At 43.2% G+C, this 24,007-nt stretch overlaps 1 protein-coding gene across 2 annotated transcripts in view; it reads right to left on the bottom strand.

Annotated features, from left to right (window-relative positions):
• FAM13A (family with sequence similarity 13 member A) overlaps nt 1-24,007 on the bottom strand; it is a 117,400-nt gene that overhangs the window by 34,222 nt on the left and 59,171 nt on the right. The window contains exons 1-4 of one of the 2 annotated variants that reach the window (XM_054295573.1): nt 21,852-21,924; nt 12,748-12,789; nt 3,215-3,259; nt 1,490-1,669 (exon numbers count right to left, since the gene is read on the bottom strand). In XM_054295573.1, the coding sequence (XP_054151548.1) occupies nt 1,490-1,669; nt 3,215-3,259; nt 12,748-12,789; nt 21,852-21,889 (305 nt within the window). In that variant the 5' untranslated portion in view covers nt 21,890-21,924. Of the gene's footprint in view, nt 1-1,489; nt 1,670-3,214; nt 3,260-12,747; nt 12,790-21,851; nt 21,925-24,007 lie in introns of those variants that run through there. The other variant, XM_054295572.1, reaches the window with a different exon arrangement.

Here is a 24,007-nt window from a genome sequence, read left to right as displayed (position 1 = left end):
CATTACAAATCCTCTTGTGATCCATCCATCACAAGGCAAGGAGATGAAGTCACTAACAATCAAAAAAACAACAGAAGGACGTTTTGAAAGGAATTCTCAATTTTGATAATTTACCCAGAGAAATTCCAGCAATCTGATCTAAGGGAACCAGGGAAAACAATCTGGACCACAGCCAGCACTCAAAACTTCCAATGTGCTTTAAATCCTTGGCTCCAGCTTTCTGGACTCAGCCTGAATGACTGTCAGTCATATCTAGAGGCAGCTCTGTAACTCAGCGCTGAAGAAAAGCCCTGCAGTACTATATGCTTCCGAACACGTACACTAGCCAGGCTTTGACCTACTTACCTGAGGAGCCTGTCAGCAGGGCTACTTAACAAGAAAAACTACTTTGGAGCTGCTGCCAGATACTTTGGTGACTTGCAAGAGCCGATTTCCCAGGCCACCTTTACAGATTATTTTGATTCACTGTGAAAATAGTGCCTTTTATTTTTTCTCTTTTTTTTTTTTTTTTTTTATACTACAGATTTTTTGTACACCAGCAGCACTGACACATTTTGGGAACTACCACGGATGCAATACTAACACGAGGTATTGATGGCTATGCACCTGTATAAAAGTAGCTTCATATAAGAAGGCACAGATCCAACAGAATTTGGGGAATTCAGCGCCCAGGAAACAACAACAGAGACTAAATGTTTGTTTTGTAATCAACCTCAAATCCTAGCAATCCAATACTGCAGTGAGGCATACACATTCCTTACAAGAACTAGTGCTGTGTTACAGATAAACACATGAGTTGAACCTCGTCTTGTCTGTGCCACAGTTTCTCCAATACAGCTGTGCTTTGTGTAACAAGTTGGTTAAAGCTGTGGTGGTAATACATTTGTACCACACAACAGATGTCACAACTAGAGGAGTATGAATGGAAAAACAGGTATTATCTTCACTCTTTGACAGATATTTAAGGAAATTCACTATTAAGTCATGCTTAAACTTGGTGTAATAGGGCAGATAAAAAAAATCTTAGATTCTGATTAATCAAAAGGAAGATTTTTCTAATTTCAGACAAACTCCCAAGTCTCCTCACTAAACCCAAACGCAAGCTGTGCCTCCACACACAAAAGTGGAACTTAATCTCATTTTTGAAGACATTCTGAATTCAGAAAAGCAGCTGAGCCCAATGTTTTTATCCAAAAAAAGTTAAAGGCAGCAGAGCCAACTTCTCGGGAAATTCCACTAATGCAACAAATCCCGTAAGTCACCAATTCCAAATACTGTAATTAAAACCTTGACTGCATAACCCCCCTAGATTCTTATCATGCTTTGCCCCACTGCACGATCCGGCAAACTCTACATTTCCCAGCTCTGACTGATGCAACGGAGCTCTGCATGGGCACTGCAGTCTGGGCAAAGGTCAGTGCCTTGATAAGAAGAAATGACTGGGGTAGACTTAAATATACTTTCCAAAACAAAGAAATCAGGCTCATACATGTCTCTGTTTCTCCGGGCTTCCTCCTGCTCTTTGTGGTGCCGCCTCCTCTGCCTGGCAGACACATTAGAAGAGGCTGAAGATGTCCCGGATTCAGAGTCCTCTGAACTCTGGCCGCCTGAGCCATGAACATCAAAGAGATGCTGCTCCACGGCTGAGCGGATTGTCTTCTCTAAATACCTGTCAAGCCGAAAAATAAGGTCAATTGAGCTCAAAGATTTTGTGGAGCTCCCTCTCTGCAACAATAAATAAAACAAGGGTATCTGTGGGTTATGTTTTCTTAGGATGGCTGCACAAAATGTTTCAGCGCTACGACATATGCAAAGAGCAATGCCAAAATCTTCAGATACCCACTGGTTCAAGTCCCTCAGAATAGCTGAGCCTTCCCAATTAATATTGCTCTTTTTATTTCTGGGAATGCCTGAAATTTCAGTAAAACATCTAATTTTACTTACTGCAACTACAGACATTGGTGCCTCACTTTCATCCTCCACTTTAAAACCCCTGCTGTGACAAAATTGCATTTGATACCCAGCCATGCTGACAAGGGTCACGTCTGTTGTGCAAAACAAGCTCAGTAAGGCAATGGATCACCAGCAAGAAGGTGATTCACTGCTGTCTCACAGAGGGATGACAATATGCAGCAGCTCACTGTGAACTCCTCTCATACATTGTGACCAAGCATGGGTTTTGTTCTGAGTTCATGCCATTTTACACTTCCTTGGGCCACATTCTTGTGCATCCACAGCCACCCTGACACTGCTGTGAGACCACCCTCACACTCAATGGCACTAAGACGCTTCCACACAAGCCACCACAAGAGAGTCCCTGCAGTTGCATCAGTTAAAGGTGTGGGACTACTGGAACTTTCAACACAAATGAATTTTTGATTTGGTATTGCCACTCTCTTGTGATATTCCCTTCCTTCCTTCCTTCATCAGAAAATTTTTTTTTTTCCAAAGAGATCATACAGAAACACATTTTTGTGTACATCCCCATCTCATCTCTGTTTCTCACAGTGCTTTAAGCAGTCACTGAAGAATGGGTTTTTCAAACTTGCATGTCTGAAGTCCATGTACGGCTTCTACTGTTTTTTCCGTAATTAAAATATTATTTCAAGATTTGCCGGTTAATTTTCAACTGAGTAGCTACAGTATGGGAATCTGCGCTTGGGCTTATTTCTCCTTTACAAAAGCTGTGCTAAGTTGCTATACTTGAAAGCCTGCTGAGACTGCAGTCCTGGAAAAGTCAGAAGACCTTAGCAACTGCAAAAGCCCAGATGGTTTAACTAGACAAGTATGTCACTATTGACAAAGATCAGTTCTGCAAACCCATCAGCCATTGGGAATTCCCAGCTCCAGCAAAGGAGCCAACTCATTTTAGCTCTGCTCCTCCCAGTTACAGCAGTAGGGTCAGGTCACGTCCTCTGCTGGGATGCAATAGGGAGCAAACAAGAGCAAGAAGATGACAGGGTGCAAAAAAACTTCTCAAAATGCGCAAGTTCTGCCTAAGCAAAACATCACAGGCACAGTGAGCAAAGAACCAAGGGCCTGAGAAGTTTTCAGGAGGAAGTGATTTATTATCATTGTAGATTAATTGCTTTGGGAAACAGTGTCTCTTTATTTGTTTATGTAAGAACAACGCTTAAAGAGAAATCAAAGAATAACCAGCAATACTTTAAAAAGCTCCAAGAAAGATAGCTACAAAATTGTAAAAGACACTTACTCTTCTGTAGCAGGAACATTGCTACTGACTTGTGATACGTGGGTACTGTACAAAAGAAAAAAAAAGAAAAATAGATCTTAATATCAAAATAAGGTCTTAAAATCTCTTGCTCTTTGAAGTGCTAAGATTCAAAGGTCTGAGCTGTCTCAACAACAACTGTGTACACAGGTCACAGGTTTTCCCCTTAAGGAATTTTCACTCCCACTGTGACGTGGCATATTTTGACAAGTCAATATCCTCAACAATTAATTTCCCCGTCATTCCCATGAAATAGGCAAAGGTCTAACAGCAAGTATTTCAACCTCAACACATTACAGATTTTTTTTTTGTGGGCTTTCTGCTGCTGATGTTTTATTTTCATGACAACCGTCCTTGTCTTTTGAAGCTGACTTGAAAATATATTCACTTAATATTTAACTGCTCTCTCTGTTTAACTATTCTCTCTTTGAACATGCTCAAAGAACATATTCATATTCCTTGCTTCACATTTTAAAAAATAAAATCTATGCATGCTTCTCTGGTTTTTACCTCAGTCTGTTATCAGGCTCAGGAAGAGCTGACACAAATGTAGATGTTATCACTTGCTGTTCAGAGCCCTTCTGAACAAGCTGACCTGGCACAGGTGTCACTCTTTCTTCCCTCTGCCAAGCTGAGTCCCATCCTGCCCCTTCTTCATCCACTGGCTCAGCTGACTCAGCCTTGCAGATAAGGTGACACTGCCTTTTCATCCTTCCTGCGACCTCCCTTAAGTCAAATAAACTACAGGCCTAGGGTTTCATTTCAAATTATCGCCGTATCAGCAGAGTACAGCTGGCTGATAAATCCCAGTAAAATGTGGTCAGGGTACAAAAGCCAAGCTGGATGCAAAAAAGCCACTCATTGTTTTCAGTCTTCACCAGTTTCTCTCAAATCATTTCATTGCAGAGCCATCAACAGCTGATTTGCCTTTGCTACCCAAAGGTTTCCTCTCTGCTTCCCCTGAATACTTTGCTCTTCACTGTATGGGGCTAGAGCCAGCTCAGAAGCTGCAGCTCTCTCAGATAACCACTCTGTGGCTTTGCTGGCTTGAGTGTCCCTTGGGCAGAAGGCAGGCAACAGAGGAAGAGAAGGATAAATGAGGGGCCACTACAGCTAATTTAACAAAAGCCACAAACCAGTGTGACTCCTCCCCACAAATACCCAGCTGCAAATCACACTTACAGCATGCTTCAGGCTGAGCTGGTGTGCTTACCCAGCTGTAACCACACACACATCCTTGCCAGTCCCAGCCTCACCCTGTGCTACTCTCCAGCCCCAGCACAGGTCACTGGAGCACACCAGGAAAGCAGCCATGGACTTGCCAGTATGTTCCACATTACCTGAGCAGGACCTGAGCAGTTGTGACAGGCAGATCATTTCATGGAGACATGCAAACAACTATTACTGCACCTATTATTACAGATAAAATACCTGCATACAGGAAACAAAATTTGCAAGATCACACTCTTCCCACATCTAACATCTTGACTATGAACTATGGGATGGCACTGGAATTTGAAGTGCACATTTCAAGCTCCCTACTTGCTTTCTGGTTTGCTTACAGGAACTATGTGGCCTCTTCCCAGCCCAAAACTACTTTTTAAGACCTGGATGTTAACATATCTCCCATGAAGACATATTAACAAGTAAGGTGCTATTGTGCTAATGTGGGCTAACCCACACTGTAAGACACAATTCATGTGCTTGCTACAGCTCCTACACCCATGGAAGTATATTAATGCTGTATCACCTTTTTATAATATTACATGCAAGCCAAACTGAGTGAGGCTGTCTTTCATATCATACTTTTCTTCTCTATTTTCATGCCAGGAAAGTGATACTGGAGAGGAAGAAAGGATTGTTTGGATTTTAGCTTTTTAAAACATCCGTAGGATATAGGTTTATTTATTTCTACCAATACAATTTTTTCTAACACCCAGTACATTCTAATTCATTGTGTGCTTTAGTTAGTTAGTTAACTACCTAGTTAGTTAACTGTATACTTTACTAACACCAATTCAGTTTTAAGTATATTAACTTAATTTTTAATGATGCATAACAATTAATCTGTATCTAGAAAAACCCTATTCAGACAATACGGGTTCTATAAGAAAGGCAGTAACATGGTGATTTTCAAACTACTGACAAATAACGAGGAAGTATATATCCTATACATGCCAGCTGAGTGGATGACTACAAAATGAATCTCTGATATTCTGATTTTATTGTACTGAATCCAAGCTTATCCTTAGCTCTTGTGCTAAGTTAATGCTCTTTTATTAGCCCCGTCTCAATAAGATAGAGATTTTAAAGCAGAGTTTTTCTAGATACACTAACTTTCTTTTAATTCCACAGTTGGCAACTTTCCTGCCTAGTTCATTAAAATTAATTTAAATGTGTTACTAAATTGCCTTACTTACTCCCCACCAACGTTTCTTACACGAAAGAACTTCCCATCCAAAACAAACGGCGGAGGGGAGAGTTACACAGTGGTTTTAGGATCCGAGCCTTCTGCAGGACAGAACAGGCACTGCAAGAGCACCTTGGCAAACCCAGGCAAAGACACCACACTGGAAGGATTGCAGAGCCCAGACAAGCAGGCAGGGTGTATCCTGCGGGGTTTTCCAAACTTCTTGGGTGGCAGAAGCCGCTCTGCTGTTGGATTTCTGGGGAGCAGGCAGGGCGAGCCATGCCTGAAGAGCCCTCTTGGCTCTTGTGCCCGCCTGCGCAGGCAGCTGCCCTGCTCAGCCGTCATGTGGACAATGGAACTCCTGCTCTGCTCCAGTTCATTATTTTCTCCTCACAGCTGCTCCATTTCACTGATACATGCAGTCAATTATCTCCACAGCTAGATTATCTTTATTAGATTATGCAGCTGCTGTTGCAGAGCATGCTGAGAAATAGAAATCTCATAGAAATTACAGGTTCTCCTCAGGTGACTGAAGGCAGCAGGACAGCTTCCCAGTGCCGGGGGACTTTTACTTTCAGAAAACCTGCATAAAGGCACACAGCTGTTTGAAGTGCTATGAACTTTTGAACTGATTTCTTATGACCCTCATGCTTTTCCATTCTGGGAAGTCTGACCTCTAGCACTTCCCAGTTTTGTCTAACTTGTTTACACAAGTCTTTTGCTCACTTTCAGAGGTGCTCTATCAGCTCTAGATAATGTCTTACTTCACACGTAAGGCAAGCTCTTACTGCATGGCCTCCTTTCTTCTGTTTCAGCCCCCAGGACAATAAGGTGCTATCTTCCATCACCATTAAATCTCACCTGCACCCCCTAACTAGTTCTAAGTTTAAAAGATGTACACCAGAGTGAGAATTATCTCATGTAATGCCTGCAGCTTGTCTGGTCTGTGTTGAGCATCTTGTGATAGCAGATGTTGGATATCAATGTCCTTACTCCTGATCTATTTCATTCAAGCCACTACTGAGCAAAGTATCTTAGCATCTAGAAAAAAACAGCAACAAAAAAACATCCAACAGAGCAAACTAGGAAACTGAAATACTGGCGCATAGTGCTTTCCCAGACTGGGTTTTCATTTATGAAGTAATTTAATTAATTCTTGACAATACCTAATGGCCTAATTCATAAGCTGCACCTGCAGACTAAAGTCACCTGTTGCTGAGATGTATTTATAGTCCATCTGCTTTATTCAAGAAGCAAAGGTAGCTTTTGTTTTTGTTTTTTTATAAGTCAAGCACAACAGTGAGAAAGTCTCAATATATGCAAAAACTTTACCATTTTGCTGTTCCAGCAAGGTTGAGGATGTTTAAATGGCTTTGACATAACAGATGGGAAATTTCTGAAGTCCTGAACATTGTATTTCAATCCCTGATCTAGGAAGTTCCTATTCATAGGTATTTGTATGGTCTAAATGCTATCCACTCTCCACACTGTGACATGCAATACTGCAAACTCACGTGGGATCCATTTTAAGACAACTAATACATTTGACACACTTTCACCACAGAGAAGTGTTGTGATGGCATACAAAATGTGAAAATAATGAGCTTAAAAACAAAACAAAAGGGGTGTGCTCTTAGTTACTGGGATGTTCCATCACACAAAGCACATGCTTTCATTATTTTCTCAGCACCTCCACACTTTCACAAGCTCAGATCAAATTATCCCTCCTTTAAACGTGGTAAATTATTTTTTCCCTACTTAGTAACTACACAGAAACTAACCCCAATAAAAGCAACTTTATTCAGGATTCCTAATGTTTCTCACTTGCACCTCCTTTATGACAGATGTACACTGACACCTACTGCTTGGAGCAGAGACAACCCTGCAGGGGATTCATAGAGGCCCCATGATTCAGCTCTGTGAATTTGCATGGCTGTGTCCGAGCAGGCTGCCCTGCAGAGCAGGGAAATATCCCCAGGGAGCCTCAGCCCTGCATGGCAGCCAGGCACCAGAGCAGGGACACCCAGTGGCCTGGTGGTTACTTTCAGCCAGTGCAGGTGCGATGGACACGAACACACATCACACTGTGCACTTGGGATCTCTTATGGCACATCCCATGGAGGGAGAAGTGTTCAGTGTGAAGGTGGCCAAGCAAATTTCTGAGCAGGTGTGAAATCCAGAGCAAAGTTTCCCAGTTTCTTCAGGAAAGTGACCTGAGAAAAACAGCGTAAAACACCTTGCCCAATAAACTCCAGGGTAAGAATACCTGACCTGTAGTATTTAAAGAGTTGTCTCAAATAAAAACTGTTAAAAGTTGTACTGAATAATGCCTGCAGGAGTACTTCTAGGAAAAGAACCAGGCAAAACTGTCCAATGCCTTGCCTGGCACTCATGGGTATTTAATGCAATCTCTGGCACTGCTTGTGATGTCAGGTCTCATTGCAATTTAATGCTCTGAATGTTAACAAGGAAGCTCCACACCACAAAGCTTTTGCTTTTCTCCCCTGTGACATCGCTCTGGCTTATCTCAGGACAGGGAGCTCCTCTGAAAGCATCTACATGACTAACATCACATCTAAGGCACACAGGCCAGCGCAAAGCATGCCTGAAGATTCCCTGTCTTCTGAGAACTCACTGCACACAGAGAGTGGAATTGTGCTTACAGGGGCTTGCTGCTTCATTACCTGAAACTGCTGAGTGTTTCTCAGTTCTCATTACTCAAACATCCTGCAGCTGGTATTCACAGCTTCACTAAAGAATTATACAAGGAGCACTTTTTAACAATGTCAACTCCCTTCACCACAACGTTTTGTTATTACAGAACGTTTTGGAAAGTAAATGCCCTTCAGGCATGACTCCCTGGAACAATCAATCACCTAGCAAGGTTTTCCTCTTCTTTTAACACTACAGAAATCCCCTTGCCTGGTACTGAGCACAGCTGAGCCAACAAATTATCTAATCAAGGACTACAGGGAGGGAGAAAATAACTGGCCAGCAGAAGGTGAATGGATTCAAACCCAGGTCTCTCAAACTGGTCAAGCTGGCACCATCCTTATTATGCCCAATGAGAGAGGGCTCCAGCTACGAAATTAATAATTTTCTGCCCAAATAGATTAATAAACTATTTGTACATATCCTCTCTTGCATCAGTATCATTATTAAGATAAACATCCTCTCTTCTCTGTCTAAAACTCAGGGGGAATATGTGTGCTCTGGTTAATTTCTTAGAGTAGCCAAGATCTCCGTGCTCTTTTCTCCATCTTGTAAGTCTTCCCATTTCTTTAATCACCCTCACAAACCTAAAGCTACTGGAACATGAGTGACTTGAAAGTGTTTAAAGCTCACCTGTCTATTGTACAGGGGTATCCATACTTCTAAGTGTACTGAAAATACTTCCTTTATACATCCACTGTCATATGAATACTTCAACTTAGGTATTTTTATCCTATCCCTTTCATCCCTCCATGAACAAATATGTTCACATCTTTTTTTTTTACCCCTGGCACTTCCAAATGTGAGCAAGTCCCCTTTCAGGGCAAAGATTTTCATTATTAGACCTCAGATATATGACTTTATTATTTATCTTATTATTTCTTTTAGTATACATCTTACATTTATGCTTATCTTTATAAATATATATAAAATATATTTTATATATATACATATGACAGGAAGATATTTTATAAATATATCTCTATATCTCACTCCATATAATATCTCACTGTTACATATTTTCTCCTAGAGGACACTGCCAACCCATTCGCCCTCCTAAATTTCTGTTCTAAGTTCAATTAATGAACATGATTTGACTTTATTATGCTAGTGGCTATCAAGGAAAAAAAGTTCATGGCACTAAAGGATCTCCAGCACCAATCCCCTTCCTTTCCTACCAGGAATATCCATAGTTCTCACCTCCTCCCTACCCATGTTTAAGTTCTAGTACTCATGCCCACTTTTTCCATATAGATGGCATGATATAAAACATTTTGCTGACATCAGACAGATGAGGTCCTTTTCTTCCACTCTCTGGAAGTCTTTTAAAAAATAACATGGTTGTACTGGTGTTACCACTCTTTACAAACCCATGTCACATTTTGTCTCATTTACTGCTTACTCTCATACTGCTACAGACTGTTTATTCCCTTACAAAGTAGCAGTGGTGATAAAGTCTTGACTTACCCACTACTGAAAGGAAAAAAAAACAACCAATCAGTGTTATTGGTGGTGTTCTGACAGTTCTGACTTAAAAGTTAAGACCTTTGGTGTTTGTCTTATAGTTAAAAACATCAACCAGGGAAACATCTCGATTGTTAGCTGACATGGTACAGCACTGAATAATCAAGCCTGATTTGATCCTACTAAAATTGACCAATTGAGGGTGTGCTGGTTTTGGCTGGGGTAGAGTTCATTTTCTTCCCAGTGGCTGGTATGTGGCTGTGTTTAGGATCTGTGCTGAACATGAGGTTGATAATACAGACATGTTTGTGTTATTGCTCAGTGGGACTTACACACAGCCAAGGCCTTTTCTGGTTTTTGTACTGCCAGGGAATTTAGGGGTGCATGGGAGGCTGGGAGGAGACAGAGCCAGGCCAGGTGACCCAAACTGACCAGAGGGATATTCTAGACTGTGTGACATCATACTCAGTGTATAGGGTGGGGGGAAAAAGCAGGAAGGGATGTTTTCAGTGATGGCATCTGCCTTCCCAAGCCACCATTACATGTGACAGGGCCCTGCTCTCTGGAGATGGCTGAACACCTGCCTGCCCATGGGCAGCACTGAATGAATTCCTTGTTCTGCTTTGCTTGTGTGCATGGCCCTTTCCTATTAACCTATCTTTATCTCAACCCACAAGTTTTCCAGCTCTTACCATTCCAGTTTTCTACCAAATCCTGCTGGTGGGGAAGTGAGCAAAGCAGCTGTTTGCTGGCTGGGGTTAAACCATGACAGAGGGACACAATGTTCCTTCCGTCTGGCAAGAGCCAAGCATTATGCAGTGTTTGGAAGCTAAAGAGCTCTTGTTCCCACTTACTTAACTAGTTGTGTAATTATCTATATGGAATTACTGCATTCACACTGCAGTGACCGCCCTGTGCCCAAATATTCATGATTCACTTGAAGGATTACTTGAGCAGTATTTCAAGCTATGTAAGTGTAGCTAACACTTGTAGTAATAGAAATAGATTTGACCATCAAACAGCTAAAGCAGACAGTCTTCCCTGCCCATGGTGTGAAATGCAATTCCTACATATGTTACACACAGCCTCTGGGGCAAAAACCTGAACTTTCAAAGTTACACAGAAAAACTGGCCACCCACTCAAGTTCTCAGTTGTTGAAGCACCAGGAATCGCCCAGCCAGCCCCAGCTCTCCTGCCAAATTAGCTGCACTTGGCAACTGACCTCAGGATTTCTGATGTGTTACAAACAGAAGCAAGACTTACAAGCTGTTCCCTTTATTTACAAGTAACTGTATCCCAGCAATGTTACAAAAGCCACGGGCTTGGCAAGAAGCCTGTGTATCAAGGTGTGCAGCTCCCTCTCTGCTCCTACCAGCCATTTCTTCCCTTCCCAGCTATGTGTTTACTCCTGACTGTTCTCCTCCTATTTGCATGACAAATTCCCATGGAAACCCATCCCTTCATTTCAGTGGACACACTCAGTCTTTGTTCCCCCCCCATAAGCCTATATCTCTATTTAAGATGTTCAAATTTGCTCCCTTCCTCTCAGAATGTCCTGCTTTGGCATCAGTTTTCTCAGATCCACTCCTTGTTCCCCATCTCTCCTTGGTGATCTTGACAAGGTCAGCCAAAGAGAATCTCCTTCATGGATCATCTTTCTATAATCCAGGAAAGGGCTTGGAAGGACAGTTCTGAGCAGTAAGACAGATGGAAATGTAATGAAACCCTATAAACATTTGAAGGTCTCATTTAGCCAGAAAGAAAAACAAAGGGGCAGACAATTTTCAATGAAAAGATATGCAGATTTAAATGAGGAAAAATTTGAGACAGGGGAATGTATGTATGCAGCTACAAAATGATCTCCTGAAGGAAAAGGCAGAATCTTCTTTGACAGTTTGGAGCTTTTGAGGCACAGACTGAGTAACATCTGCACAAATGGATTGCAGGGAATGACAGTGCATCAACCCAAAGGCAGACAGGATCACGCTGCCAGGCTAGTCCATGAACAATTCCCTGACAGACATTTCTGCACAGCAAGCATTGACTGCACTTCTTCTATGCTTCATGTTAGAAAAATTCTTTAAGAAAAAAAACCAAGCTACAAAGATAAACAGAAATATATGCCAGAGATTAACAAATTTCAGACATCACTGTAAGAATTCCAATTATCACTGTTCTCACAAAAAGCACCACTGGGATTTCTTTTTATTTGTTTAAATTCTGTAGAGATCAAAGAACCCAATTATAATATCTGGCCCTTCCTCCTCTGCAGCCCTTCATTGTTAATTGCTCTGGCTCCTGTTCTTCCACTAAGCATAAATGAAAGCACTGGAACTGAGCCTGCTACTGAAGCAAGCAGAGCAAACTTCCACAGATGTCAACAGAATTAGACCCCTTTTACAAGCAGTGACTTTGCCCTCCAGTTGGCAAAACAAGAAACAATTTGTTCAAATGCAGCATGAGCACCATTCCCTCCAGTGAGGCTTGCTGGGTACCCAGGCACTCTCCTGCTTTTCTAGGCTGCAGCAGGGAACTGGATGGGCTGCTGACTCACCATCTGGTTCCTGGTTTCTTTCTGAGCAGCACATGCTGCCAGTTCCTCATATCCTGTAGAAGCAATCTCTCCTGTGCCTGCAGATAAGCTACTCAGGCATCTAAGATACGTAACAAACCAAAGAAAAGAGGAAAACCACGTCCATCTTGTAATAAAAACCTTAAACCCTGGGCCTCCTCTCTAAGTACAAAAGAATCGCAACAGAGATTGTATCTACAAAGACTCATGCCACTAACTGAGCAATAATTACAAATGTAAAATGAATGCCCACTTTGATTACAGTCTGTTCAGCACTTCTGAACCCCTCCCCACATTTAATTCAATAAGGAGTCAATCCCACACAGAAAAATGAATGAAAACAACAGAGTAAATACCTCACGTAGAAGGGTGACATAGGCCGCTCATCTTCTTGGGAGCTAAAAACAAAATATATTTTGGAAGTTAGTATGCAGCTCTGACTTGTATTTGCAGCTCAAAATACTCTTAAAAAGCAGAGACAACAAAAGTGAAACTGTACCCATTACAGAGCTAACACTTCAGTCTGTTTTGTCCTCTGGCTGACGCATGGAAGAAAGCTTTAAGTTACTTTCCTTAAATCCTGGCAATCCAACTCATTTCCCAATGTCCACAAATGTGGTGTAACAGATCTCCTGCTAGACAGCCAGGAGTCATTCTGACTCTGCAACAGTGCTAGGGCTATTCCCATAGCAACAATCAAGCATTTTGCCAGGAAAACCAAGAGCCCTTTGCTGTCTGCTGCTCCAGAATTAAACAATCTGCCTATTAAAGCCAAATTTGGGAAAAAAAACCAAACAAACAAACAAACAAAGGAAATCTTGAGTAACCAAAGAAACAACTATGGCCATAGGTGTATGCATGAGGCTACCTATTCCCCAGTTTTACCACTCCCGTGGAAAGTTTATTTGAATTATTTTTCTGTAGGTTTGAGATCAGGGATTGCAACTGGCTGGTGTGGAGGTCTCCTGACAAAATGTTTAGTTGTGTTTTAGTCGTCAGCTGGCCTGGCCCCAACATAAGCACCTGGCAAGTGACTTACCAGCCCTGATGCAGCTCATTGTGCCTGTGCTGCGACACAGCATCACACATGATCTCTTGGATTTGGAAGGATTTTATTTATTGGCTTATAAAAGCTGCTCTAAGCACTTGATAAAGGGGAAAGGAGCATCTCTGTAGGATTTGCAACTAGGAAATCAAGTACTCAGGTACTTTCTGCAGCTTCCATTGGAGCCAGCATGCAGCTCCCTCAGCAAGGTGAGCTGAAACTGGTCTGCAGCCAGGTAAGTACTCTGCCCCACACTGCACAGAGCCAGAGGTAGATTCAACCATGGCTCATTTCCAACCCAGCCAATGTTAGAACAGATCCACAAATATGAACACCAAATTCACGGAGGGGAGCAGAGCATAAGGGAGAAGGCAAGGCACAAGGGACTCAAAAAGGCAGGCTGACAAATAAACAAGCCAGTGCTCCAGAGAAATAATCACAGGGATTCAACCCCCCAACTAGAATATGGAAAGATTCACAAACATACATCTACAGAAAAGACCCTCAAGGACAAGATGCAGGAAACCTAATTTGAGGGTAACACCAAACACCACAGAGTGGAAGGAAGAGAAACTGCCTCTGAATCAGTGTGGCCTGCCAAAACTTCATCCCCTCTGAAAGGCAACAGTGCCTGGACAGCTTTCAGCAGCTCCCCAAGAAGACTGGGAGCACAGCTGCCAGTGGGAACCTTGCTGCCCCTTCACCAGCCTGTTTTCAGTGGCCTGGACAAGCTGCAGTGCCCAGGGCTGCTGCTGCTGCTCCCAGAGCCAGGCAGGACACAGAGCAGTGCACAGCAGGGGGAGAGTGCCTGCCTATCAGCTGAGGCTACCAGCACCTCAAGAGCCTTCATGAGAAACTGCTACAGATTTGAGACTGCCTAGAAAAGATTGATGGAAACATGGAAATACCCATTACTGCCTTCCCTGAAGACAACCTGCAACAAAGACATGGGTAGGAACCTCTGCTAGGTAAGGCTCCCTCCCCTGATGGCATGCAGTCTCCCAGCCTGCATGCATGCTATCACTTTATTTGGCACTCACTGAATATTTTTTAAGTGTAAAGAAAGCACTTTAAACTCACCAAGCTGCTGATGAAGTTGTTTGCTATGTTCAGTTCACTGCATTAATAGCTGTACTCAATGCAAACAAATCCAAGTAGTGGACAGAAAACATGAAAAATTTTTTTCTCACATAAATGAAAGTTCACAGTGCCATGAAGATTTCTGTGCATTAATGCAACTTCAAATGACACCACCAAATGCTGCTTTATGTACAAGTGGCAGCTGCTGAAGCCACACCAACCATGTTTTCTTTTCCATCATAAACACCCCTCCCTCTTTCAAGGTTTGTAATTAACTTCCAAATCAAAGCAGCACAATCATACAAAGTCCAAATAATCTTTTGCATTTATGCTCCCAACGTTTGTTTTGACAGAGCAGATGGAAAAGTAGTATTCAGCAGGGACTCTGAATCCTCTTGCATTTCCTTCCCTTTCTTCCACAGCAAATGTAACTGGATGCCTCTTAAGTTCAAGCAAGTTTTCTAACTGCATAAAATTTATCAACCCATACAATGAAATTGAGGGCAAACAAATATTTTAAGCCCATTAGCTGGGAATGGCAGAGAAGGAAGCTCTTACAGAAGTCAGAAACCAAGTATCACTTTCATTTAGATCAAGTGTCAAGATTTCACATGGTTGGTAATAATTGTAGCTGTGCAAAACCTCTCTTACTCAATAGTGGTTCAATAGTTTTACACGTGCAGCAAATGAGCAGTAGCTGAATCTGGGGTGAAGACCTCCAACCCAACTAGTATGAAATCCAGACTTTTGACAAAACCATAAAAATATTCTAAATTTCTACCTTGCCCAGCAAAGAACTTATCCATTAGACAAACAGGCTTAGCAGTGAATTAAATTTTGGGGGATTTTTGTTTGGTTGGAATTATTTTATCCTCAAAGTTTTGTCCAGATTTACATATGCTTTATGTTCAGAAGGCATGAAATAACTTAAAAAAACTCCAGTTATTTATTCAGCTATCACTGATTACCTGGCCAAGCAGGTGAGTGCAAAATACAGCAGCCTCTTTTCTCAAGCATATAAATAGCTCACCTAAATCCAGGGATTAAACAGAAATTAATCGCTTCCATGAAATACTTGGGAGATTACATGACAACTTCCTTCCTGCTAAAAACCAAAACAAATACCAGCCAAACTAAAAGAAAAACCAAAACAAACATAAAAACCCACAACAAACCACACTTGTTCTGTCTATTTCATGGGTAAAGAAGTAATATTACGTGTGTTTGTGACCACCATTGAAATAATAATAAGTTTGTAGGACTGGAAGGAACACCAGTTTAGCCCACCAGTTAGTTTAGCACACTTCGGGATTGTCAGGCACATCCTTTCTGTTTTTGAAGAAGGAAATAGGAAAGCTTGGGTGAAGTCTAAATGTAAAATGATCAATCTCCATTACAGAAGGAGAGTTATCCTTTTTTGCCTCCCTCTTTTGCAGCAGGAATGTTACAGGCTATGTTACAATCACTTTTCACATTCTGAAACAGGTAATCATGTTTTGGTTTTTGTTTTTTTCTGACGTCTCATAGAACCATGGAATTGCTGAGAGTGAAAAAGACCTCTCAGAACAAGTCCAACCTTTAAATCATCTTGCCCTGCAGGCAGAATAAGGGAGGTGCTGAGCCTGTTGCAGAACACCCAATTAGACGGAAGTTTCCCAATTTATTTAGGTGCATAAGGAATACCCCTGTCCCAGCCCTGTCCTCGCTGGCCTGAGCTCCCACTGCAGGTCAGAGTGGCTCGGGGTCCTTCCTCCTTCTTTCATTTGCACTTAACCAGCAGCAGCTCTTCTGCTCCTGGCACTGGAACCTCCCTTACAAAGCTACTGCTGCTTTCCTACTCCACATCTCTCTTCAAACTTAAATGGGACATTTAGTCGATGATATTTTAAAAAAATACTCCAGATTTCAGCTTTGTGGGGGTTTTTTGTTAGATTTTTTTTTTCTTTTACAATTATGAAAATGTACTTTGACTCACGGGTCAACATTTTGCACCAGAGATGAAGGGCCTAGACACTGGCAGGGTCTTGCTGCTCAGCCAAGGTCATGTTTTCCTAATGCCCTGCCAGAGGCTCTGTTTGTTCTGACCTTAAATGTTAGATAAGGGAATGGCTCCCTTTCGATTCTACCACAGAAATTCTCCACTTTGAAAGAAATGCATCTAGTTTTTAGTGAGAATTACTTTTTAATGCAAAGCAATAGCTGCTTTTATTTTTTAATGCAATCAAACAAAAAACCAATGAAAAATTCAGTGACATCAAATTATTAATAATATCAAAAGTTAATGCAGGCTTTGGAGGGAGGAGAAGGAAGGCTATGTTTGGGTGACTTCTGAAGGCTTCAAATTTATCTCCCTCTTGTTTTTTTATCATCATTCAGAACACCTATGCCTCCTTGGATTAAAAGATTGCAACTACTGAAAATTTAAACAATATTGTTTGTTTACTTATTATGACATTCAACACCAACAACACTAAAAACAGCTTCAAGGAAACATTGATTTTGAGGCCACAATAGTGCTTTTTGCTGAAGGTCTCATCTTATTCACAAAATTTTCAGCACTTTTTCACCTACCCAAGTCATTTCCCCATAAAAGTTATTTCAATGTTGCAAAAAAATGCAAGATTGAAACAGCTCATGAAAATTTATTGCATGCTTATTTTCTCAATAGAGCTATTTACCCATGGCTTGTGCTTCACAGCAGTGGGTAAAAGGCAATGTTTTTGCAAATGAGAAATAGCAGGCAACACAAGCTTTTGCCTTCAAATAAATCCCTCAAAATAAACTTCCTTCAAATAAATACTGAGGCACATCATGCAAAAGAAGAAAGAATAATACCATCCTTGATGCAAGATTAACCATAAATTTAATCTAACATCATAACACTGCAGCGATACAATGGTCATCACTAAAGTCAGGACCTACCCTCAATCCTTGAGCAATGCCACCCTTGCTCTATTTCCTTAAATGGAGGGGGAGGAGGGAATGTCATATATGCACTGTTTAAAAAACAAATGCTCAACAGCTATTTTCCTGTGAGAGTTATTTCCATGCCAACATTTCCATTTTCCCTGAAGATTGACTTTAATAAGTCAAAACCATAACGTGTTGTTTCAGATATTTATCTCCAGTCTTCACAATAGTTGTGCTTACATCTAACCATGCATACCACTGAAAAGTAAGTAAGCTACTCAGCAAATGAGCCACACATCAAAATCCAAGGCTGACAACTCAACTTTTTTATTCTGAACTTACGTATTCTGCAAAAATATCATACTATGCAAAATATCTCCAATTACTTGGGTGCGGGTGAACTGGTTTAAATATTAAACTCCAAAGGATCTCCTCATCTTCCTCAAAGCTGTTTCTTCAGCATGTTATTCCTAAAGATCTCTCAAATAAATTACAATGCACAGGCATCTATCCAGAGGCATAACTGTGCAGGCTGTATATGAGGAGGCTCTGAGACTGAAGCATATTACCTGAAAAGGAAAAAAAGCACACTGAAGGCTTTTTGCACACCTCCTTCTACTTCAAAGCAACATTAGAGATCAGAGAAGTATAGGCTATCCCATGGCAAGCTGAAGTGAGCAGAACTTCTTGCTGATTAAGTGCCACTGTGAGCAAGAGGCAGATTTTCCATTTATATTAACATACCTGAATATCCCGGAGCCCTTGACAGCATAATTTTGTGTAATTATTTTCTGCTTACTATCCTTCTAGATTGCAAATGTGTTTATCTTTTATAAAATGACGTCAATGTTAAACAGCTCACTTTTGTTGTTTTACTTCTTAAGCTAGTTGGGTCTTATTATGAAAGATGGGGCAGTGTCTTTTCTTTTACTTGTGGTTTGGCAATGGTCCTCACTAGGGTAAAATCAGAAAACGGCTCAGAAAGAGGCAGAATGAATGTACCAGCTAAAGTCTCACCTCTTCTCAGAATTTAACAGTGAAGTTGCATAACACACACATACCTGTTGCATTATAATGGAAAAGAACTGTTACTAGGTAACCAGTGATTTCAGTTTCAGGATTGTTTGTTAAAAGCTTGCACACTTCAAATAAATGTATCTAAGAGGCCAGTTTTTAGGCAAATATTAATATTTTCTTGCTTAATCAGGTGGACACCCCAAGACAAACACCAAAGAAAATTTCCACACCAATCTCCTCTTTTAGTCAGAGCCTTCCACCCCTGTGGTACTGAGGAAGAGCTTCCACAAGCTCCTACACTCACCATGTCACAGCTGTGACAAGGGGTCAAATCTGAGCTTGGAAGACAAAAAACTCACATAGCATTTTCTACCAAGCTATGACTCGAGGAAGATGAGAACCACAGGTTTAAATTTTTCTTAATTCTTCCACCAGAAGAAAAAAACCCACCCAAACCCAAAGCAAACAAAGAAAAAACTAGATTCAAGTTCTCTGCGCCCTCAGAGAGCATACTTCACATCCATATTCCAGAATATACTTCATTAGGGCTTGTCAAGCACTCCCAGTACCTTGGATAGAAAGTGATAGCAAAGTCCAAAAGATCAGACTTATTTACTTATGTACAACTTAAACACAAAAATGTTCACAAATCTGATAAAGAGAACACAGCAGCCACCCCTCCCAAAACAAACAAAAAAGGTGGAATACAGCAGTGTTCTCAGGCTGAACTGCTGGGAACTTGTGAAAGATCCCAAATGAACCAACCAGTAAGGTAAATCAAACAATCCTGGTAACAATCCAGACAACTGCTGCTGTACAGGTTAGAAACTGATCAGTCACATTCCCTGTTGCTTTCAGATGCACTTGCTAAAAATATTTGTGATGGCCTCACTCTTCCACTACCTTGACTTGTTAAGCAACAGTGGCCACTGATCACAAACAAAGCCCAAGTGTGCACCTGCCTTCCTTATCTCCTACAGAAACTGGCAGATATTACTGGAAAAGGCAGCCACAGGCCTCAGCTTTGCACAGCTGTTGTTAAATCTGCAATACACTGAGCTAAGAATACATGAATCAAAACATGCATTAACAGCATTAGTAACACTCTAACTAGGAAGCTGGGATACCAAAGTGAGCTAATGCTATTTTGAAAAGATGGTAGCCTAATAGCAATAGAAGAGACAGTTACTGGTGGGTAAGTTGTTGGAAAATCAGTGATGCAATCCATGTGACATTCACCAGTGCCTTCTACAGTGCTTGGGCAATATACTACCTACTGCATTCAACACATTTGGCCTTCCACCTCTTCCCATGCAATGAAACATAACCCTGACATCCCCACTGTCACTCCTTCACAGCAGGACACCATACCCATCACATGCCCTTCCACAGACATCTATATATAGGATGGCACCATTATAGTCCATATGGCTCTATGCAAGCACTTTGCATGATTTTCTGGAAGACAGACTCACAGCTCACACAAATCTGGGTAGACACAGAGCCCTTCTCCCTCTCCCAAGTTTCACACACCAGCTACACACTTGTACTGCTTCAGCACAGAGGGTTTCCACGGCAGGCACAGCACGGCCAGCCTCATGGCCCCAAGGAGAACATGGAGCAGAGCACCTGCAGGAGATGGGCAGGGGCAAGTTCACTCACCCAAGAAGGGACCCAAGTGTGATTACTGCAGGCAGCTCATTCCCTTCCTTGAGAGAGAAAGACAGATTCTTTCAGCTTGGCATGTGTCCTAAATCACAGAGCCTGAAGAGTGCCACTACTCTGATTAAAGCCAGTAACAGGAACCATGCACTGCAATTTGTCCTCAGCTTGAACAGCAACATCAGCCTGTGCACCCCACAGCAAGCACAAACATAGTGCTATCCATGCTGGTACTAACCAATACTGGAGGTATCAGCTTTCCTGAAGCTGACAAAAAATGCTCAAAGCCAGCGAAACTCTGCCCTGAGGGAGGGAAGAACAGGAAAATAAAGGTGCAACCTGGAGAATGCCATTGCAAAGGGATCTGGCAATCTATGCCAAAAAAACCAAGGTGCTAAAAAGTACAGTACACACAGCCTAAAAATAGATCAAGGAGATGGAAAAGGAGCCAGAATTGCGTGAATTAAACAATTTTAACTGAAAAACTCAAAAACAATCCTGTACCACGCTTACGGCTTAATGGAGTTTGAAGAAAATGCCTAATTTTTGAAGTGCTGACTGCATCTCTAACTGATGGAGACTTAGTCCTTGCAACAACAAAGAGATTAATTAGAGCCAGCCTGTGAAACCTATCTTCCCCTGGGGTGAAGAGTCAAGAGCACAATAACAACCACTTGTTCCGACCACTGATAGGACAGACAGATATTTGAAAGGTTAAAGATATTATGTGAGACTGGTCCTTCAAATAGAAATGATGCACCGTGACCACTTCTTTAAGACATTCAAACCATATTTCTGTTTCTCTGCAGTCACCAACATGGAACCCCATGACTGCAATAGTGCCAAAGAGACTTTTTCCACACCTACCTGCAGAAGAGCCTGCACTTTATCAAGGCAACAACAGTCTGGGCAGCAATTTCAGTTACTATTTTATTGTGTTCGAGTAAGCAGCAACTCTGCAGCTTCTGCTGAAACAGCACCACCACAGTGCTGATATGGCACGGTCAATTTTTTACTGTTTTGTAGATTACAGAAAGATTGATATTCAGGCCATTCAAATACTACTAGGGGAGATATGGACTGCTTAATTTTGAGAACTGAACGAATAGTAAAACTAAAAATAAGAATTGGATGACCCAGTGAAAGGGCTGTGTACACACCTCCCCGCAGCGGGTCTGTGCCCTGCCATTTCAGAAGCCTGACTGCAGCTGTCCCTGCCATAGCGTGGCGGGAGCACATGCCAGCACAGGTACTGGCTGACAGCTGGTGCTGCAGGGAGGTGTGTGCCGGCACCCTGGAAACACCCAGCCCTTTTTCTCCGAAAACTAAACCTGCCGCCCGTGCTGCGGCAGGCGGGGTGTGCGGGCTGCCAGCCGGAGGAGGCTGTGCGCAGGGGCCGCGCTCCCGCACCGCAGCACCGCAGCACCGCAGCCGCCGGAGGGATGAGGATCGGCATCGCCCGGAGCCCCAGGGCTGGCCGGGGTCCGTCTGGCCCTGGGAGCTGCTCCTACCCCGGACAGAGAAATCCACAGCTCTGTGGATTTCGGGGCGCTACATCGAACCCCCATCTCCGCCCGAGTTCGCCGGAGATCTCCCACCCCGGAGATCCGCTATAGCCCCACTTGTTGCACGGCCGGGTATCCCACTCCCGAGCGGGCACCCCCGCTCCCAGGGCGGCCCGAGTCCCGGCTCCCCGTGGCGGACAGCCCGGCAGAAGCGCCGGGCGTGCCCCGGCTGGACACGTACCTCTGCAGGGGCATCACCTCGCACGCCATGCTGGCCATGGAGCCGCTGCCCGCCCGGCCGCCCGCCGCGCCTCTCGCCGCGCCCGCAGCGCCGCCAGCGCTTGGCCGCGGGGAGCGCCCGGCCCCGGGGAGGGGCGAAGGGACGGCCGGGCCCGGGTTGGCGGCTGGCGAGGGCCCGCCCCAGCGCCCGGAGCCCCGGCCCGGCCCCCGGCTGCGACACCCGCCGCGCCCCCGGTCCCTGCTCGCCCCACCGGGCTCGGCAGGCACAGGTTAACCAAAAGAGCCTTCTGATGTCCGCTTGGTTCTCGGCCTGCAGAAGATGCCACAAGCTCAGACCTAATGGCTCCTTTCAACAGAAAGACTGCACAAAGTCTTCTGTATCCCCTTCAGTGACCCACCGCCCTTGTCCCTGAACTCGCCCAGAGTGCAATGCAGTCTCTCCCGAGCTCCGCTCCGGGGAGGGCAGGCGCGGTGCCCCGGGCACCCAGAGCCCCGCAAAGCTGCACGACACTCTAGCGGGGCTGCTCTGGCTCTGCCCTCACACACCTTCACCATGGATCGGTGTCTAACAGGGCTGGCAAAACCTCTGAACCTGACCCCTTCGTGCTGCGGTACATACTACCGCGGTTTGAAAGGTTTGTGCTGTAGCTGGCCACCCAGTTCTGACCCGCTGCAAAGAGAACTCTTCTTCCCTTAATATTCCCGAACTCATGTTCACAGTGGACTATTCTCAAGCACTCCTGCTTCTACATCTGTGGCTGCTGACCAAATACTGCTCTGAAACAACAAATCACAGCATTCCATTAGGCAGAATTTTGGGGCTGGGAAGAGCGGTAGCAAAGGCACCGCGCACAAAGGGTGTGTTACTTACCAGGACACAGCAGCCTCTAAAATGAACACCACAAAATCACTGAGGTCTTGCACTGAAACATTTAATAGTTACTGAATGAGCATACTCAGAGTTTTACTTATCAGATTTGCAGCTCCTCTGCCCAATAAGGCCCGAGGAATTGCTCTCCATTTCCCCCAACATTGGACAGAAATGCTTCTGCTGCTGCCCTGTCTGTGAACAATGTTATCACACTCCATACTTTGTGTGATGGGGAAAGGGATGATCCTAATCTGATAAAGGGGACTAAGAGTGTCCTTTCAACACTTTAGGTGGTACAAACATAATGGCACATATCAATCTTCAAAAACTCAAGTCAATATTGGAAGTACCGCCCCATTCAACCCTAGAGGGGATTAGTGCTGGCTTGGGAGAAAGCTGAGGCAGGAGCTCAGTACCTGTATGTTTAACACTTCTATAGAGATGTAGGTCATGCCAACTAAACATGAGCCACATCAGCTTTCCGGAGAAGCAGCCAACACTCCCAGGTTAGCAGAGGGTATCAGACATTTCACAGGGATGCCCAACAGATCCTGGCCCTTGCCAGCAGGGGCATTTTCTGTCAAAATCAAGAGCGGTGGGCATGCAGCCTCAGAAAGCAGCGGCATGGAGTAGAGACACGGGGGTCAATTGAGACGTGGCTTTGCTTCAGTACCCTGAGCTGTTTAATATCTGCTCCTGTCAGCTGGCTGACTGGAAGAAGTGCTTTAGTAATGCTTCTGCCCACTGCCTCAGCACAAGCCTGTTCTGCTGTGACAGTCACGCCAGGCACAGCACAGGGCCCCTTTTTAGGAAAGTCAGCAACGCTGATAAAGCACTCTGCCATCATGGATCTGGGCTGCTCCTACCCATTGCAATTAAATGAGTATCTTGATGACTTCCTGGTAAATTAAATGCACCATATGTGCTCATAAGCAACTAAAACTATGAGTGAAAGATTTTATCCTGATAAATAAAACTACTTCAGTATAAAACAAAAGCATCTTGTACTATTTCAACAGTTTGACAATAAATCAAATTGACTTTTCTTGGCCAGTCTTTTTTTTATGCACACACAATTATTCATAGTTTATTACACTTCTATAAACTGAGTGTTACCATTGGGATGCCATTAAAAAAACTTAATTTTCCACATTTAACTAAGGATCCATCTATATGGGCAAGGAGTCAGGGATCTCCAGAGCAGCTTGCTGAATAAACAGAAGTGGAATAACTCAAATAGCTGCTGTACTATTAATTTATACACTAGCTATTCTGTCATAACTTCC

Source organism: Melozone crissalis, unplaced genomic scaffold (genome assembly GCF_028551555.1).
Source record: "Melozone crissalis strain CALT ecotype California unplaced genomic scaffold, PUWL_Pcris_2 ptg000006l_1, whole genome shotgun sequence".
Lineage (NCBI taxonomy): Eukaryota > Metazoa > Chordata > Aves > Passeriformes > Passerellidae > Melozone > Melozone crissalis.
This window is presented reverse-complemented; position numbering and strand designations above follow the sequence as displayed.